The following is a 19,889-nucleotide window of genomic DNA, read 5'->3' on the forward strand; positions in this document are numbered from 1 at the left end:
CTGCCTGCTGCCCCAGCACCTGTGTCCCCAGGTGGTGGCCACACAGCCTCAGCCCATAAATGCTCGTGCAAACAGCTCTCCCCACCAGGAAGGGCAGGAACCACACCCTCCTCACCTTACAACCCCTCAACACTCACAGGTGCTCAGGGGATGTCTGGGTGGGGTGGGACCAGCCAACTCCATGACTTTCCTGACTGAAGCCCTGGCTGCTTTGAAGGCCATGGAGGTCGCTGAGGTCCCGTCCAACTTGGACCTTCTGTGACCAGTATGTGGGTGATGCTGACTTTGCGGTCTTGGTGTCTGCATCCCTGACCTGCTCAGCCAGCCGGGCCTTTCCTGGCTGAAGGCCTTCCCCTTGCTACCCCTCCCTCTCTGTGGTGCAGAGTGCCCACTGTGTGCCTATGGGGATGAGGGCAACTGGCTAGGGGCCGGACAGTAAGACGATGGCCAACAGGGTGGATTTGCAATGCTGCTGAGGGCAGGTGGACAGAAGAAAGTGGTGGGCGGGCAGACAGAGCCAGGTCCCAGTTGGCACAGGTGCCATGAGAAGGCCTGGGTGCTGAGGGGCCTGGCCTCTAACCGTTGCCAGTAGGGAAAGTGGGGAACAGGGTTGGGAGACCTTATCCTTGGAGCTGAGTGGAGGCCATACCCCTGTGCTTCCTGCTGGGCCTCGAGAACCCCCAGGGCACAGGACCCACAGAAGGCTCAGGGTACACCTAAGCACTAGCCCTGTGACCATAACCAAAATGGGGAACAGAACCTAAAATACAAACATTTATTCTATTAAAAACCACTGTCCCTGCATCTCAAACTATGTCTATAACTTACAATCTAAATAAAAGCCAGTTAATATAAATAAGGAGAAGGAGGTCATTTCTGAAGAAATCAAATTCTAGAAAAGAAACAAAGAAAAAATAGGTAAGTTTCAAATAATTCTGATGTCTCCCCAAGTTAAACAAACTACCCAGGCCTTCCCTCTGGCATGCTGGGCTGTTACTTCTGAATAGCCTCGATTGTGGGGTGAGGGGTAGGTGTCCATGGGGCGGAGGGCACCCCAGACCCACCGAGGCATCACTGTTCTCACTGCACCCCCTGCCTGGGTCCGGCTGTTGTCCACTTGAAAGCCCCTGAGGCCCTCGAAGCCCCCAATACCTTCTCGTCTTCCAGACCCTGCTCAGCCACTCCCCTGGCCTGGCCAGGCTGCCCCCCCTTACCCTTCACACTGCTCCTCACCCCTCCCAGCCCAACCCAGCTGCACCCCTGCCTTTGTGGCAAGAGACACACAACAGCATTGACCGAGCAGGCTGCAGGGGAAGGGTCTGTTTCCAGTCCCTGCTCCACTGCCTGGGAGTCCCCACTCATCACCTTCCACCTCTGTCCCACTCTAAGAAGCCTCATGCTGCCACTCCACATGTCTAAGGAGGGTGTCAGCCCCATTTTCAGGTGAGGAAACGGGTTCTGCCTAATTAGGTACCTGGCACCCAAGGTCACTGCTGATGAGCTGACAGACCTCGATGAAAGTCCCAAGGGTCTAATCCACAGCCCCTCCCCCAACAGGACACCTCTTGCACTCCAGGTCATCCTGAGACAGAGACTGTGGGTCCAAGGCTCCCTATGCCATTCTCAGCAGAGCCCACTATTGCCCCAACAGGGGAGCAGGCACCCGTTCCAATAACTTCCAGCTCACCATGGATGGGGCCCTGGCACAAAAGTACCTCCTACATCAGAGCCTTGGCAGAGCCCGTCTGCCGCAGTGGTGGCTTCCAGCCTAGGGCTTGGGGAATCACAGGGTTAGATGTGGACATCTCCTGTGGGGGGCCCTGGGCTGAGAGGTAATCACACAGACATAGGGCAGGCCCTCCCCCCACTGTTTCTCAAGGGCCCCTCAAGAAAGGAAGTGTGTGGGGCAGCGGAGAGGGGCTGGCTGGGGAGTCATCCAGAGACCTGGTGGCCTGTCAGTGACTCAGGACAGCCGCACGCTGGTGAAGGCCTGCGTAGAGTCGACATTATGTAAGTTGCAGCTGAGTGGCATCAGCAGCTTTGCTTTCTCAAGGGCTGAGCATGCAGAAGCCCGGATAGCCAGCTCTGTGGGCTCCAGCCTGGGCCTGATGTGATGACTGAAGGGGCAGGAGGCTCCAGGTGGCATCCGAGGGTGACGTCAGGGAGTCTACATGTCACACGTGTCACACATGTGATGCCCAGCCCCATGGTGTGGGCAGCAGAAAGTGAATGCCAACTCTTTCTGAAGGTATCACAGGGGCTTAACGAAATTAGCTTCCTCAAAAATGCCCTATTGTGGCCCTGCTGACCACCTAGGGACAGACATTCTTGGGAAAAATGTGCTGGCCTCAAATCTCCCCAAATCTCTGAAAGTCAAGTAAAAGCCTCCGTTGAGGGAGGACAAAGCAGGGAATCAGGGTCAGCTCTGATGGGGCAGGACCACCTGGCCACCCCTGAGGACTGTTGGCCACCCCCGAGGACCCTTGGCCGCCCACATAACTCACCCTCAGGACAGGAGGGAAACGAGGGCATCCAGAAACTTGCTCCGATCCTCGGCTTTCAGCTCAATTACTGAAGTAATGAAAGAAAAACATCTTGTGAGAAGGGAGGAGTGGGAAAACAGGCCAGGCACAGAACTCCCTCTGCCCGACGATCTCAGACTGTAACAACCTTCTGCTGCATTCCAAACTGTACTAGGTTCTTCCAGGCCCTGAATATTCTGAACTAGGACTAGTTACATCTCTCCATCCCATAGTATTTAATTATCAGAACTGCTGGCTGCACAGTGGAGAGGCCGGAGCTGTGGCCTGTGAGGAACACCCTTTGGGCAGTTGGGCCAGTGGTGACAGCCAACAGAAGGACATGGGGGATGTGATGACTCAGAGCATTATAGATCTGAACAGGAATGAGCCTTCCTACCCTGTGCAACAGACCCCTACCTTCACAATAGATTGCGGAAGGCCCCAAGATGGGGCAGGAGGCCACCTTGGCCCCACTCTATCTAGTGCCTTGGGTTCAGCGTCCTCTTCCGTGGAAGGGGAACATGATGCAAACTGCCTGCATCTTGTAGGGCCTTGGAGCTCAGCCAAGCACATGGACCTTGTCAGACAGCAAAACCAGGCCCTGGGACGTGCCTGGCCTGGTCCTGCGAATTGTCCATGCTGCCAGCCACAGCCTCAGGAGCCCCAGGCCCGGGCGCATGCTGGCCACAGCTTGCTCCACACCCCCACCCCTAGGTCTCCATCCTCAGGGGAAACCAGGCATCGCCTGGCCCTGAATCCTCCCTATGTAAGGAAGGCAGGAGGTTGTGTAGGCTGGCGGGCACCAGCCTCCCCCACAATACAGGCACAAAACAGGAAGTGGGAGCTGCTCGGGGTGGCCACACAGCACCACGGCCATGATTGCATGGCACAAGGAAGCTGGCTCTGAGATAGCTGAGGCAACCTGAATAGAGACTGGGTCACCCATGACAGTGATTTGTGATTGTTAAGAAATCAGGTGGTGGTAATATAAGAAAAAGATCCTGAGAGATGCAGGTGAAGGAGGCTGTTACAGGCTGAACTGTGTCCCCCCAAATTCCTACACTGAAACGCCAACCCCCAGTACCTCAGTAAGTGACTATATTTGGAGACAAGGCCTTCAAAAAGGTGATTCATGTAAAATGAGGCTGTCGGGGTGGGTCCTAATCCAATATGACTAGTATCCTTCTAAGAGGAGATTAGGACACAGACACACATGGAGGGAAGATGATATGAGGACACTGAGTAAAGGGTCAAGGAGAGGTGAGGCCCTGGTGGCTGGTCCTCCACACTTTGTGGGAAGGATTTTAGGGCAGGACTGTAAGGCCGGAGTCAGGCCTCCAGCTCTCCGAGAAACACCTTTCCCCTCTCCTTTGGGCCCATTCTGACAGGAGACGCTGGGCTTGTGGGGTTCGGGGCCTCAAGCACCCCAAAGCTGCCTGAGCCACAGGGAGCAGCCTGGCCCAGGGCTGGTTCCAGGAGGATGAGAGGGCTGCTGGCCAGGCATCTCAGCATTGTCAGCTTGTTTGGTTCCAGGGCCAGCACTGACCTGAAAAGGTCAGGTGGGAGAAGTGCAGCCGAGCAGCAGAAAGCTCTTACCTGAGAGGTCAAAGTGGTTGTGCAGCGTCCGGGAGTTGGTGCTTTCTGCCGCCTTCTCAAATGCCCGCCCAAAAAAGCTGTGGACACACAACAGACACGTTGGGGGCCAGGCCACCTGCAATGGACCCTTCCCACCCCGTGACAGACACTGGAGGGCAAACATCACTCTACTCAGCAGGCCAATGGGCGAATGTGTCGACACCCCCACGGCCCTACCACTCGCCCCATTCCAGGACTAGCGGAAGCCGCTCACTTCTTTCTATCTGAGCTGTCAGTCTCGGGGGGAATGCCCACCACAGTCACTGTGCCCTGCTCCATGCTCAGGGGGGCAGCCATCACCAGGGGCAGCAGCTTGCAGCGCCGGTTCTTTGTCTGAGAAGACAAATGGCACCCTCAGGCATAGCCAAATCCACGTCCCCCACTGTCCTCATGCCACCATCCCAGCAACACCATGCCCCAACTGTTCCTCTCAGGAGCTTTGCCCTGCTGTTTCCTCCTCACCTCCTTCAGGTCCTGCAGCAGCTGTCACCTTCTCCAGGAGGTGCCCCCAACCAGCCCCCCACCTTGTACTGCTCCATCCGCTCTGGAATGTGCCCCCATCTAGAACTGCACATACTCACTTGTCCGCCCCCCTCCCCAGCACTTCTGCTCCCTCAGGATGGAGACAATTGGTGTTCCTGCGGCACCCACACCCTGCCACCAAGATGACCAATCGTCCCAGTTTGTCTAGGACTAAGGGGCCTCCTAGACGAGAATAGGGACAATTGGTCACTGTATGAAAACAGGGCCTGGTAGATGGTGGTTGCTCAATAAATGTCTGATGAATGAATAAATCCTGTGAATTGGGTATTTGTTCCCCCACTTTATAGATGAGGAAACTAAGGCTCAGCGGTCAGATGATCTACCTGGTAAATGAGGCTGAGATGTAAATACAGCCTATAGAACTTTGAGGCTCATGTTTCATCCCTAGTTCATCTTTTGACATTATTTGTATTCATAGAACACTCATATAATCATTTGATTGGTTAGCTCAGCAGCCTGAGAAAATTTCGACATCCTATTACACATTTCATTTAAAATAGCCCCCAGCATAAACCCTCATTCTGGAAACAGAGCAAGACTTTGATTACTGGAATGTGCTAGACCGTCCTTTCCATAGCCACACCCAGGAGGAGACTGCTGTCAGCTGGATAAGGACAGCTGAGCTGAGGGGTGCATTTTAGGCCAACACAGAGAAGAGTGTTAGACCACATGGAAGAAAATTAGCCTAAAATATAAACTTTTGCTGGGAAGCAAGTCTGTGCTACATCCAACCCCACCTCTTCCTGATCTGCCACAGCTGAACACAAGTTCCAGCCTGCTTTGCTCTGTGTGGGCTCCTCCCTACTCGTCCAAGTGACTTGGACAGTGAGTGATGAAATCAGAGCTTGAGGGAAGCAGAAGGTTCCTAGGGGTCAGCTGAGGAAACACAGCTCAGAAAAAGTAAGGGATGTGCCCAGACCCTGAAGATGGTGAACGGTCACAAATACCCCAAGGCTAGAATCTAATGCCCAGTGCAGAGTGTTCTCCAAGCATCTACCCTCCTGTACCACAGTACTTGTCCACCGAGCTCCTCACCGAACACACAAAGGACTTGAGCAGGTTCCTGCTGAGCAGGCTCAGGGATGCTGGCTTGGAGAACAATATGACATCTGGAGTGCCCTGGGGAGGGGGACACAGACAGTCAGATGAGGCCATTGGTAGGCGTGGCCCGTGGCCCAACACCTGTGCATCTGCAGGAGGCCTGACCTCCATGAGAGAGCAGTAAAGGAAAGGCCCCTGGGAGATGACGAGGTTGGTGCAGAGGCAGCTGGCGATGGTCTGCTGGGTGGCTTGCAGCTGCTTCTTGGCGAGTTCCAGGCCATGGTACAGCTTGTCCAGGTTACTCCTGTAACAGGGCAGACATGTGGCTTTGGATGTGCTCGTTGGGAACTCCAGGTAAGTCATCAAAGTTACCAAGAGATTGCTCAGCTTCTGGTTCAGGAAGGGGCTTGGGGATAAGAGTTTATCTTCTCTCCCTCCTCAGTTTCCTTTCACATGAAAGGAAGGAACAAAAAATGTATAAGCCCATGGCAATGGGAACAAGAAGTAGGAAGGGTGCTGGCATCAGAAGACAGGAGACTGAAAGCCAACAGAGAAGATCGCCACAGGAGGGCCCAGGAAGGTGCCTGTAGGGTTAACCTAGAGTAACCACACGACCTAGCAATTCTACTCCTAGGTATACAACCAAGAGAAATGAAAACATGACTCCCCAAACTTGTACATGTAGACTTACAGCAGCATTATTCATAACAGTCAAAAAGTGAAATCCACCCATATGCTCATCAACTGATAAATGGATAATAAAATGTGGCATTTATCCATCCAATGGAATATTACTCACAATGATAAGACATGAAGTCCTGATACATGCTACAACATGGATGAAACTTGCCAACGTTATGCTTTGTGAAAGAAACCTGTCACAAAGGAGCACATATTATGATTCCATTTGTATGAAATGCCCAGAATAGCAAATCCACAGAGACAGAAAGTAGATTAATGATTGCCAGAGGCTGAGAGGTGATGGCTAAGAGGTACGGAGTTTCTTTGTGGGACAATGAAAATGTTCTAAAATTACACAGTGGTGATTGTCACAGAACCTTGTGAATATACTAAAAGCCACTGCATTGGACACTTTACATGGGTGAATTGTATGGTATGTGAATTACATCTCCATAAAGCTGTGTAAAAAAAAGTGTGCAAAGGGGCAGAACCAGGAAATCCCAGAAAGCAGGCCTGCATACATTTTTGCCACTGCACAAAAGTAACAGAAGTAGCAGCTCGATGAAGCAGGAAAAGCTGTCTGAATCATGCCTCCTTCCAAAAAGTCAGGGAAACAAAATTCACAAGTAAACGAACAACGGCAAAGTACCAAGGTCAAATCTCCTCAAAGTCACTATTAGAAAAAAGAGAAAAAGAAGCAGAAAACCTTGCTCAACAATGAAGGCACACTACAAAGACATGCCAAAAAAAGATCAAAACTGTCATGTTCTATTTCAAAACAAACTCAAAGACATGAATAAAAAGCAATACAGGATGTCTCAGGAAGTGAGATAAGAAAGGACTTTATTTCCTTAGAAACAAAGGAAAAATAATTGAGAAATTAAGACTAAGCTAGAAGAGACACAAGAATAAATAAAAACAACAAATAATGACTTTAAAAATATAGAAGGTGAAAGAAGAAGAAAATTTTTTAAATCAAAGAGACAAAAGAAGAGATGAAAAGGATTCAAGAAAAAGTGACTAGTACTGAAGTTGGGAAGGCAATGTGTGAAGTCCACCTGTTCTGGTGGCTGTGCTTCCTATTCACACAAACAGTTTCTGCAGGACAGTCACTCCCATGCCTTGGGGGTCCATGCCTTGGGGTTCCATGCCACTGGCCACCCTGACCAGTATGAGGCTGAGGACCTGAGGTGTCCCCTGAGGGGAACCAAGGCCACACCCACTACCTGGAGAGACTATCCAGAGCCTGGATGAAGTGATCCGTCCCTGAGCTGTCCTTCTCGGGGTTCTCCATCAGAGACATGGTGGCGAAGACCACATCACTGGCCAGGAACTTATGCTTGAACCCAAAATGAATGCTGAAAGTCTGCACACGCATGTCCTTCATCCTGTCATGGGAGGAAGCAATGCGGCTGTCACCCTCAAGTTGTGGGTAAGCTCTTACCACCAGGCCAGGCCAGCAGATGTTCTAATGTCCCTCACAGGTCCCCACTAATGCTCCCAGCATGACCTTCTGCTCAGAGGATGAGGCGGGTCAGAATGCCCACATATAAGATACACCAGCCCTGCAGCCCAGAGCGGCCGAGTGCTCAGCTGTTCAGTGAGCCTGGGGCAGAGCCAGCCCATTGGGCCTGGGAGTCTATGAAGGATCCTCTCCCGTACCCCAGCTAGCTGTTATGCTGGGGCAGGAGCAGCCAGGCACAGGGCCTCCAGTGGTACCTGAGAACCTGGTCGGGCCAAGCTCTCCTGACTCTGGCCCTGGTGGCCCATTTCCTGTCTCCAGTGAGGACCTGTTTCCTATTTCCAGTGAGGAACAGGCTGGGTACAACTCACAGTTCCACACTGCAGCCCCAGGACTGAAGTATCCTAAATCTCATAGGCATATTAAGAAGCCCCCCCGCTTTAAAAAATTTTTTTTTAACCCAAAGAGGACTCAAAACTTCAGGAATGGCCAGACTCAGGTCGTACTCATTTGTACATTCTTGGCTTTTTTTTTGCATTATTTTAGGAATGTGGTTAAAGCAGAAGCCTTAACTTTTAAAGAAGCTTAGTCCAGAAAAATGTGTGTTTACCCAAATTTATTTGCAGACTCTTCAATCATTTCCTGCAAATTCTCCTTCAAGGCAATGTCCATGGACTGAAACTTCTGCTTCACCTGTTTCAGGGGAAGGCTGGAAAGAGCAAACCCAGGTCACACCAGTGAGATCGCAGAAACACCAACAGGAAGGAAAAAACCCTGCAACAGGGGCCACGGTGGGGAAAAATGAGGAAGGTGACAGCAAGTGCATTCCAGCGACATTCTGGGATCTAGAGGCAAGAAACTTATGGTGGAATAGGCAGCAGCTGCATATTAGAACCAAGTTGGTCACCAGAAAGTGGAGGGCTTTTCCCTCGGGGGTTGGCCGGGGCTAGGGGCTGCAGACCAAGGCAGTCACTCACCCCATGTCTGCGAGGAACTCCTGGAGCCGCTTCTGCCCTTGCACGGACCAGAGCTTGAACCTGGCCGCGGTGTAGCTGGTGTTACACAGGCTGTCATGGAGGGACCAGTGCTGGTACAGCACCAGGCGGAGGCTGGGCCTGAGGTCAAGGAGCACGCGTGGCACCCACCAGCCCACCCAGAACTGTGTTGCACAGCAACCTGCGATCTCAGCAGCGCATGGCTACCCCATGCAAGGGTAACCTGGAGCTCTTTGACCTTCTTAGCTTGATTTAACCCATATAGAGAGCTTATGAGGCAAAAGGTGCACACCATTATCCCCATTTGACAGAGAGAGAAAATGAGGTGCAGGGGTTCTGCAGACCCCATGTACCGTGGCCACAGAGAGCAGTCACGGCCACATAGGACACAAGAGGTTGAGGTTGCCAGCTCTGCAGTCATCATCTTCTGCCCCCTCTATCTCCATTTAGCCCAGCCTTCTCCACCACCTGTTCCTCCCAAGAACCCTCTGCAGGGATCCCATCCACAAAGCCCCCCATTCTCTCCCCTCTTCTTGAACTCACCCTTCACCACCCCTAGCACTGTGCACATGGCTGTGAGGGTGGATGGTTCCCCCACCACAGACCTCTCCTGCACAGGACATAGGCTGGCCCTGCCTGCTTCGTGCGGTTATGCTGGCACCCTGCCACCTTCAAACTGCAAGCATGGCTCTGATGCTCGGTGTGCTCTGTCCTCATTGCTGCCCCTCCTGAATCCTGGAACCCAGGACCGCCGCCCTCCCTAACTCAACTCTCAGAAGCTTCCTACACAACTCAGACAAGCAGCCCTGTGACCAACGAGCACACCAGCCACATGGGGATGTGGGCTGGGGCCTGCAGAGGGTGACTAAGCAAACAGCGCCCACTGAGCACAACAACGGAGGCAGGGGGTGCTGGCTGCATGCCGAGAGCCCCAGCCACAAGGATACTCATACTCAAAGGAGATCCGTGTGCAGTCCACAGAGAGGGTGTTCTCCTCATCCTCATTTCGGTGGTTGTGCCGGGACACATGGCGCTGCAGAATGCCAACGTCAGTCACATACTTCATTCTAGAAAGAAAGCACCGAAGGCTGGGCTGGCTACCTCCTAGCCTCACACAGCAGGCTGGGCCCAGCTGGCTCAGGGCATCCCTTTGCACTCACGTGCAGTGGGCTGCCTACCACATGGACTATTCCTATACAAGGACTAAGGAGGGTTGGCCATCCCCTGCATAGAAACCAGGCAGCCGGGGGAACATGAGCGGCAGAGGTGGGAGAGGCGGGCTCTGGCCTCGCCCTCCTCCCGTTCTTATTTGACACCTCCTGAGAGTGGGCGTTGTGGAGACCATGGCCCCACCTGCCAGCCCACACAGTCAAGTGGACAGAGCCCATAAGTGATAGGAATCCACAGCAGAGGGTGCACAGGAAGTGCTACTGAGCATAGTGGGAGCGGGCAGACCCCACCCCAGGTCCCAAATGGCCACCAGCCAGGATGGTGACAGCAAGGCCCTCACTTGAGGGACAGCCACAGGCTGGGGATGGTGAGTGCTGCTGCACACACCATTGCGTTTCTGGATCCTACCTTAGCTATGCATATGCCCCATGCTTCCCTTAACAGAGAAGGGGACTGAGGCCCAGCAAGGCGGTCAGCTGTGCCAAGGTGGCAAGTCCAAGCACTGGCCCCAGGTCTGAGACTTGGGCCCCTCCTGCTCCATGGGCCACGCTGCAAGACCCAGACAGGGGTGGGGTGGGGTGGGGGAAACAAGAAATGGGGGTATGGGGGCCTCTGCAAACTGCAAGGAGTACAGTGCTCAAGCACAGGCTGTGCCTAGTGATTGCCAATTCACAGCTTGGGGACATCTGCCTGGGTCTCTGGAAGAGGGTTAACAACTTGGGATCTCAGGCTGAGGTCCCTGTCGATTGTCTTAGATGTCCTGCTTGACTGGACCACCCCATGAGGGAGGGGCATGAGAGAAGATGCTGCCCAATGCTGTTCAAGGCCCCTGCTCCTGCCCTGGCCACATTCTGGGGCAGCCTCTCAGTTCCCTGGCAGAGTCTAACAGAAGAACAACCATCAAGGGGCAAAAAGAGATTCTGCTTCATACCAGGCCTCCTTAAAATCCTCTTCAGCCTTCTCTTTGCCTTTGAGATCAAACCCACACCCCCCTCCCCTTGCACAGGCCACATCTCTGTGCCTGCCTCTAAGCCTGGCCCTGCCCGCATCACCCAGCATGAACAGGACACAGAAAGAGCTGGGAGACCAAGCTCCGTCCTTCCACTGCTGGCTCCACCTGGTGGACTCCTCGCCCACACAAGGCCACAGTCACTCCACCAGAGGTCTGGGTACTAAGCCCTTCCTCAGAGACAAAGGCCCTGGCCCAAGGAGGAGGGCCACACCCCAGCCCCCAATAGGAGCCTATAGTGACTCTGCCACCCATCTCCCTGCTGCAAACTCAGAGGCCGTGCACATGGTCACAGCACAGGGCCGACCCTGAAAAGGGAGGGAGCATGTCCTTACTGGGTGATCTTGTCTTGTACCCACTGGTCTGTTAGTCCAACGATGGCCCACCTGGAAGGAGAGGAGAAGGTAATGGAGACAGCCTGCAGGCTGCCCGAACTCTGCAGGGTCTGTGGCATGGAGTGAGGTGATGGGACAGGGCAGCCCAAGCCTAACACTCCCAGTGGCATCCTGCCAGTGTGGCCAGTCCTCAGCCCACCCTTGGACAGGTGGCCTCCCCAGAGAGGTGGACAGATTAGAGTGGCAACTCATGCCTCACAGCACAGTGTCCACTGCCATGAGAGCTTTAGGTACACAAAGGAGGGATGTCTCTTAGGATAGGGATGGCAGCTAGACTGGCAGACTGGGCTCCCTGCTTTTCCTGAAGCTTACTTTAAATGGACCATTCAGGCCTTTGCCCGTGAACTTACAACAATCCACACCCTTACATCTTACATACACTGCTAGTTGCCACGTGTGCTCTCTGCCTGACTCTTCATTCCTGCCTCATGTGACCCAGGGACCCTCCTGAACCATTGCACCCTAGCTGCCCAGGATAAGTAAGAATCTTTGAACTTGTTTCCTGTTGTAATGATGTATTGAATTTGCACCTTCCATCTGAAGAACGAGGGGCTGCCCCAAGCTGTGTTTTCTCCAGGATACGGAGAACACAATGTGGGGCTCCCAGAGCCAGAGCCACAATCAGTCAGGCATAAACCATACCCAGGTTAGACAAGAGCCGCAGGGCATCCGCCAGTATAAACAAGTTTCCCATGTGAGGGAGCCCTGATTGCAGGTCAGACAACTAGGAATTAGGCTGTCCGCCGGGTAAAGGAAGTACACCATGAAAGCCACACATTAAACACCCATGTCAGCTCCCCTTAATTTCCAGTTAGGGCAGGGCTGCCAGCCACTCTGGCACTGGAACCCCAATTTAGCTGGGGGCTCTCAAAACAACATGGCAGACACATGCCACGTCACCACTACAGGTCTCCTACCTGACCTTACTGCAGGACCCTCGATGCAAGACCCCAACCCCGGTCCTGGGGGTGTGAGGATTATTACCTCCACACCATGGAAGGGAATCTGAGGCTGAGGACTGAGTGACCTGGCCAAGGACAGATGGTGGACACAGCCAGGTGCCGGCTCATGGTGCAGGGACAAGAGCTGAGGCTGGTGGGGCAGAGGATGGGCAGAAATCCTCTATGCGAGGTGATGACAGAATACCCTGGGCCTAGTGGTGGCCTTGCACCAGCCCCCAGCTGCCCTGAGGCCCTGATTCTTCACAGACCATTATAATCCCCAGCGTGGAAAATCAGAGCTGTAAGGGGCCTCGCCAGTCATCTCACTGAAGAGAAAACCAGGACATCCAGCAGAGTGATGAAGTGGCGGAGCTCTCTTCACTTGGAAAAGCTCTGTGAATTTCTTTTCTAGATCAACTCAAGTTGACAGTAACTGACCAAGGCCTCCTGGTCTGTGTGCTGAGTGCGCCACCCACACAGAGAACTCAGAAACAGGGATGGTTCTTCCTGTGTCAGATTTTACCACATACCAGGGCTGCAAGGATGCCTAGCAAGGGCTGCCTCATTCAAATCTCACACTCCTTCTGTGGCCTCATTTTCAAGGCTGAGCGGCAGGGGTGTGGAGGGTGGAGCTGCATCTGAGCCACACCCTCTTGTTTTCTGCACTCTCCAATGCCCCATGCCCTCTGAATTTGTGTGGAGACCCCAGAGCCTCACAGTTAGGAAGAAGACCACAGTCATGCACATTCCCAGAAAGGGGCTGCATCCAACATTCCTGGTGGGAATGAGGGAGGCGCCCTCCCTGTGGGAGGACAGAGCTGCTCACATGGCACGTGGTAGCAAGACTCCCAGCACGGACACCACAATGGGCTACATACCACAGCATATCGTTCAGGTCCTTGGACATCATCCATGCCAGGTCAAACATCACCATGGCCGACTGTAAGGAAGCAGGGAAGCCTGAGGCCAAAGGCAGCCATGTTCACGTGAGGGGTGCACACTGGACTGGCCCATGCAGCTGGGCCAGACATGAGCTGCTGGGGTCCCTGGCCAAGTGGCTACAGATTGAGCGTCTGTCTGGCCAGGGTACGCAGGTGAATTCCAGCCCAATCTGGGGAAGTAGTACACACTAAACCAAGGGGAGGAAGAATGAGAGTAGCTCTGCTGACCCATGTGTTCTCCTCTGCTAACTAAAGTCATTACAATCTGTGTACTTCATCCNGGGGAGGAAGAATGAGAGTAACTCTGCTGACCCATGTGTTCTCCTCTGCTAACTAAAGTCATTACAATCTGTGTACTTCATCCTGCAGCAAGGGAAGGATGGGAGACAGCCCAGGTGTGGTACTGGGCCAGGGTCTCTACACATATCACTGGGCCCCTCAGTGATGCCAAAGGCCAGCACTGAAGCCTGAGGTCAGGGGACCCCATCATTTGCCTGGCCCTTGCATCCACACACTTTTCCTGGCTGTCTGGCGGTTCTGAACACCTTCCAGGAAGGCCAAGTGAGGCAGGGCCCTGGTTCCAGTTACTTAGATGTTAAAGAGGGAGGGGGCCTCAGGACCCCATGTGAGGAAGATCTTTCCAATAGGTCTGTCCATGGATGTAAGAATTTAGCTCCCTGTGGGCGGAAGGTCTGGGTTTGGTAGGAGACTGTAAGGGGTATCAGAGTATGATCAGAAGACTCTAAAGTCCCCTTAGCTGTGAGAAGTTGGGCTTCCTCCAGAGGACTTCCAAGGGGGCCGTCTACATATCTGGAGGGAGATGGGCATCTTGTCTGAGCAAGAATCAACTCCCTTCCCACCTACTGCTTAGAACTTTCCATTTGCCAGGGCTGAGCAAAGAGGGCAAGAGGATGATCCTTCAAAGGACAATGGAACCTTGATAATAAAAGGGGCATTGGAAATACGGTGTTCAGAGTTCAAAGTTCCAGGGTCAAATTCTAAGACTAAATACAGGATGTTTTACTGGAAACTTATTTCCTAGGGCCCTGAGCTCCACTCAACACTCTTGGAGTCAACATAGACTTTCTACAATAAATTCTGTTCTGTAAAACACAGACACTAATGTGCTGTTATAAGTCTTTAGAGTTTTTATTCTTGCACAGAGATTAGTACAGACTCGTGCAATATTTTTGATTATGAACCAAAATAACAGCTGCTGTTCTCTGAGCATCTATTAGGTACAAGGGACCATCTTAACAATTGCCTCTGAAATAAGGATTATTCTCTTCACTTTACAGAGAAAGAGGCTGCACCATCTGCATGAGGTCACACAGTGAGAAGCTGTGAAGCTCAGATTCAAACCAGGCGTTTGTGGCTCTAAAACCTGTGCTTCTTCCTCATGTTTTAAGACACTGACCCCTATAGTCAGAACTTTATGGTGAATTACACCTATTCATACTTACTGATGTCCCATGATATTCATACTGCTCATAATCAAAGAGGATGTCTCTTCTGCAATGACATAAAATGCAGGTCTTCAACAGGAAGCAGCACAACAAGAAGCCAAACATTTGGGAAAATGCTAAAAGCTGACAGTTTCAAAGAAATGCTAACTAAGTCATTGTACTATTTGTTTTCACTTCTGACTTTTTAGCAGAACGTACACATACAACAATGCTAGAAGGCAGTGGAATCAACACAAACTGCTTATGGCAATGTATGACATAAAATGGGTAGTCCCCAAATCTCAGTACCAAGAAATTATCCCAAAACAACAATTCAAAGGAACAAGCAAGACAAAACTTGCTGTGTGCAGTTATTCATTGCAACCTTATATGTAATAGCAAAAAACTGGAAGTAACCTATAGTTCAAAAAGAAGGGAAATTGCCAATTAAGTACTATACAGTTTAGAAAGGCTGTTCAGAACTATTTCAAATGGTTATTAAGTAGAAAAATGCAAAATTAGATGAATACTATGATTATGTAAAATATGCACAAATATGGATAACCCGAGAAGACAAACCCAAACCCATAATTAGGTAGTGAGAATATGGATTATTTTCCCTTGTCTTTCCTTACACTTTTTGAAATGGTTTTACATTGCCCTTATGAGGGGTGGCCTTCCCCGCCATGGTTGGCTGGCAGGAGTGTACACCCTCAGCTGGAATAGCAGGGAACATGAGCTGGGGAGACCTCCAAGGACAGATCCAGCAAGAAAGTCCCCTGGTACCCACCTCAAGGGCACTGCTGCACGTTTACCTCAAGCTAGAATATCTTTCCAATATTTTCACTTTAAAGCACTTGAATTTTTTTACATTTGCAATAAGAAGAGGAATTATGGATAACTTAGTTTTCCTTTCATACTTTTTTTTCTATGAAAAGTTTTACACAATTGGCATCTATTTCATTTGTAAAGAATTTGTAAATAAAGAATCTACATCTGAAAAACTTGATAAAAATAAAGATCCAGGGCCATCATCTGACATAGATGGCATGTACTTGGGAAACCCTTGGGCCTGTACTGTCACTCGTGAGACCAGAGGGTGGTACAGAGGGGGACCAGAGCTCTTCTCCAGCACAGTGGCCACACGCTCACTCCTGGAGCCACTAGTCCAGAGGTTCTAAACTAAGTGAATTATCCTAAGATAGAAAAAAAAAAAAAGGATGCAGTCCTAGGAAAAAAATAGGTGTTGGTGGCACCACAGACCTCAGGGTGCCTGGCACCAGGGGCCACTTGATACACAGACTCACCTCCGGGCCTCCCACTCTCTCAGCTGCCTCCTCTTCATGGTTTCTTCCACTGTCTCCTGACACAGGCACAAAGAAAACAAGAGGCTGAGCAAATGTGTCAGGGATTGATCTCCACAGCCTGAGAAGGTCCTGATTTGGCAGAAGCCAGTGAGCTCAGACCCCTGAGGGAGAACATGGGTCATCCCTGTGCCTGAGCGCAACCTGCTCCAGAAGGAAAGAGCTAAGACAAGGGGTGACTGGGACCCCTCTGGCTCCCTGGCACTGCAGATTCTGTGGACAGAAGGAGACAGGAGTGGGGGCTTCTCAAGTGCCTGCTCTAGGCTAGACTCCCTGTCTACCCCACCTGTCCATTACCACAGTACCATGGTACCCAGGATGAGGCCATGCCCACCTTGTACCAACGTCCACATCAGGATTAATGAGAGCTATTGTTTCTTAGATTCTACCATGTCCCAGCAGCTATTCTAATTTTACAGGCACAATGTCATTTGATTCTCACAACAAAACCACCTGGTAATGTGGTGGTTTTAAAAATCAATGATCTCGGGCCGGCCTGTGGCTCACTCGGGAGAGGTACAGGCACAATGTCATTTGATTCTCACAACAAAACCACTTGGTAATGTGGTGGTTTTAAAAATCAATGATCTCGGGCCGGCCTGTGGCTCACTCGGGAGAGCTTGGATCCCATATAGGGATGGCTGGTTTGCTCACTGGGTGAGCATGGTGCTGACAACACCAAGTCAAGGGTTAAGATCCCCTTACCGGTCATCTTTAAAAATAAAATAAATAAATAAAATAAATAATAATAAAAATCAATGATCTCAAGACTTCTGCTTCTCGGAAGAGGGAGTAGATGTATTTTTCTCCATATGTCTACTAAATATATTTAAAACCTCTGGACATTATAGATAAAACAAACTAAGTGAGACTACAAAAGGTAGAGAGAAGCAGACAGACCAGCTGGAGACCCCAGAACCAGAGGAGCAACATGGTATGTGTGCACTACGTTTTCTTTTTGGCTCATATATCACAGACTTGGAGCTGAAGAGGTGGCAACCTGGAAAAACCAACAGGTGCAGGACAAAAAAAAAAAAAAATACCCAACAAAAGCTGCTCTGCCTAGCCAAGGGACCGGGAAGGAGCAGCCTCATAATAAAGAAAAATTTTAGGCAATAACGACACTACTCCAGCCAATACCACTAAGAACACCTCCACCCACTCCAGGGAAGGCCAAGTGGGAGCCTAGATGCCCACCCTTGTGAAGCTATAAGAAGGCACCCTAACCCCTCTGCCAGGATGGCATCAGAGGAGCCAAGTGGGGAGCCAAGACTACCACCCCCACTGGTTGGTAACATGCCCCCACCCCACTCCCACCCAAACAGTGGGGGAGTCTGGACTTCCACCCACACCTGCCAATAATGAGGCACCCCTTCTCCTCCCTGCTGGAGGGTGTCAGAGGAGGCAAAGCAGGGAGCCTGGACCCTGACGGTCGGTAACAAGGGGCTACTCCCCTTGGGTGTTAATGAGGTTAGGTAGGGAACCCGAACTTCTACCCCCACAACTTGCCAGAGCAGCATCAGAGAAAACCAGCAAAAACAGAAGATTCAAATAAGAGCCAAAGTCTCATAACATAATACAAAAATATCCAGGTTTCATTCCAAATTCACTCATACCAAGAACTAGGATGATCTCAAATTGAATGTAAAAAGACAATCCACCAATGCCAACACCAAGAGGATAGAGATGTTAGAATGATCTGAGCAAGACTTCACAGCAGCCACCATAAAAATACTTCATCAAGCAATTACAAACACAATTGAAACAAATGAAAAATAGGAAGTCTCAGCAAGAAACAAAAGATCTAAAGACGAGCCAAATGGAAAGTTTAGAACTAAAAACCATAATAACTGGAATATTAAGTCAGTGAATGGGCTCAAGAGCAAAATGGAGGGAAGGGAGGAAAGAATCAGTGAACCTGCAGATAGAAAATTAGAAATTACCAAGTCTGAATAACAGGAAGAAAACAGACTAAAAAAATAAAAAGGACCTCAGGGACCTGTGGGGCTACAACAAAAGACTGAACATTCATGTCAGCAGTGTCCTGGAGGGACAGGAGAAAGAGGGCAGACTGAAAACATACTTGAAGAAATAACGGCTGAAAATTTGGCACAAGACATAAGCCTAGAGAATCGAGGAGCTGAGTGCATCTCAAGAAGGATAAACCCAAAGAAATCCACACCAAGACACATCATGATTAAACTTCTGAACATTAAAGCAAAAAAAAAAAAAAACTCAAAACCAGCCAAAGGAAAATGGTACCTTACCTACGGGGCGGTGGGGGGAAACAATTTCAATGATGGAGAATTACTCATTACACACTGTGGAGGCCAGTTGAAGTGGCACAATATTTTTCGGGTGCTGAAAGAAAAGAACTATTAACCCAGAAACCTACACCTAGTAAAAATATTTGTGAAGAATAAAGAAAAAATCAATAACTGCTCAGAAAAAGGAAAACCAAGAGAATTTATCACCAGCAGATCTCTCCTAAAAGAATGATTAAAGGAGGTTCTATAAGCAGAAAAGAAATGGCAAAAGAAAAAAATCTTGAAACATGAAAAAGGGAAAAAAATATGATAAGCAAAAATTAGATAAATACAATAGGCTTTTCTTAGCTTCTTGGGTTTTATAATTATGTCTGATAGTTGAAGTAAAAGTTATAACACTGTTTATGTGAAGAAAATGAGAAAATTATATCATAAATGGGGAGAGTTAAGGGACATAAAAGAAGGTAGTTACTACATTTGACTCAAACAAGTATATGATGATACCAGTAGACTGTGACAGGTTATGGATATTTAATGTAATATCTGGGGCAAACATTAAAAAAATTTATACAAGGAGAGACACTAACAAACACTAAATAAAAAAAAGAAAGAAAACAAACAAAAAATCTTATTTTAATGTGATGCAAATTAATTTACAATATTGAATTTATTCCTAATAGTCCTTTTTATACTTAAGATTCACACTGAAAAACACCCCTAGATGCCAACTGGTAACTGCTATAAAACTCTGTAAGCCACAGGTCCTGTATGAATTCTATTTTCCATGATCTGATGATCATGCATCAATTCTTCCCTCTTATTTTGTTTTCAATTTTAAAATGTTATATATGCACATAGGTTAAGAAGCCAAATAGTTGTTTAAAACTTGTCATGTAAAATGGCAACATCCAGCCCCTTCATCCCATTTACCCCTCCTCAGAAGATACTACTTTCAATTAATTTAATCTATATGTGTTTAATATCCAAAATAAATGTAGATGGGCTAAGTACATCAATTAAAGCACAGATTGGCTTTAAAAAAACATGATTTAAAAGTATATGCTGTTTTAAAAAATTCACTACAAATATAATGATATAGGCAGGTTTAAAGATGGCAGGTCCCATCTTTAAAAGGATGGGAAAAGATGCAAATATTTACCAAAGGAAGGCAGGATTGGTGATATTAATATCAGATAAATTAAGACTTCATAGCAAAAATTACCAGAGACAGAGGACACTACATAAATAAAATGGTCAATCCACTAATAGGACATAGCAATCCTAAATGTGTGTGCACCAAACAACAAAACTATAAAATATGTGAAGTAAAAACTGATAGAACTGAAAGAGACAAATCTACAATTACAGTTGGAATCTTCAACACCCCTCACTCAAAAATTGAAAGACAGAAAAGTAGCAAGCAAACAGAAGAACCCAACAACACAATTATATAATTGATATTTCTAGAATACTCTACC

The 19,889-nt window shown here is 49.5% G+C and overlaps 1 protein-coding gene across 2 annotated transcripts in view; it reads right to left on the bottom strand.

The window, feature by feature from the left end:
• Positions 1–749: 749 nt before the first annotated feature.
• CDC45 (cell division cycle 45) overlaps positions 750–19,889 on the bottom strand; it is a 27,470-nt gene continuing 8,330 nt past the window's right edge. The window contains exons 6-19 of one of the 2 annotated variants that reach the window (XM_008576963.1): positions 16,088–16,143; positions 14,799–14,847; positions 13,273–13,334; positions 11,394–11,444; positions 9,827–9,946; positions 8,862–8,993; positions 8,495–8,593; positions 7,649–7,810; positions 5,907–6,045; positions 5,736–5,819; positions 4,372–4,490; positions 4,119–4,195; positions 2,505–2,571; positions 750–892 (exon numbers count right to left, since the gene is read on the bottom strand). In XM_008576963.1, the coding sequence (XP_008575185.1) occupies positions 2,507–2,571; positions 4,119–4,195; positions 4,372–4,490; positions 5,736–5,819; positions 5,907–6,045; positions 7,649–7,810; positions 8,495–8,593; positions 8,862–8,993; positions 9,827–9,946; positions 11,394–11,444; positions 13,273–13,334; positions 14,799–14,847; positions 16,088–16,143 (1,215 nt within the window). In that variant the 3' untranslated portion in view covers positions 750–892; positions 2,505–2,506. The remainder of the gene's footprint in view (positions 893–2,504; positions 2,572–4,118; positions 4,196–4,371; positions 4,491–5,735; positions 5,820–5,906; positions 6,046–7,648; positions 7,811–8,494; positions 8,594–8,861; positions 8,994–9,826; positions 9,947–11,393; positions 11,445–13,272; positions 13,335–14,798; positions 14,848–16,087; positions 16,144–19,889) is intronic. The other variant, XM_008576964.1, reaches the window with a different exon arrangement.

This window comes from Galeopterus variegatus, unplaced genomic scaffold (assembly GCF_000696425.1).
Source record: "Galeopterus variegatus unplaced genomic scaffold, G_variegatus-3.0.2 Scaffold1434, whole genome shotgun sequence".
Classification (NCBI taxonomy): Eukaryota; Metazoa; Chordata; class Mammalia; order Dermoptera; family Cynocephalidae; genus Galeopterus; species Galeopterus variegatus.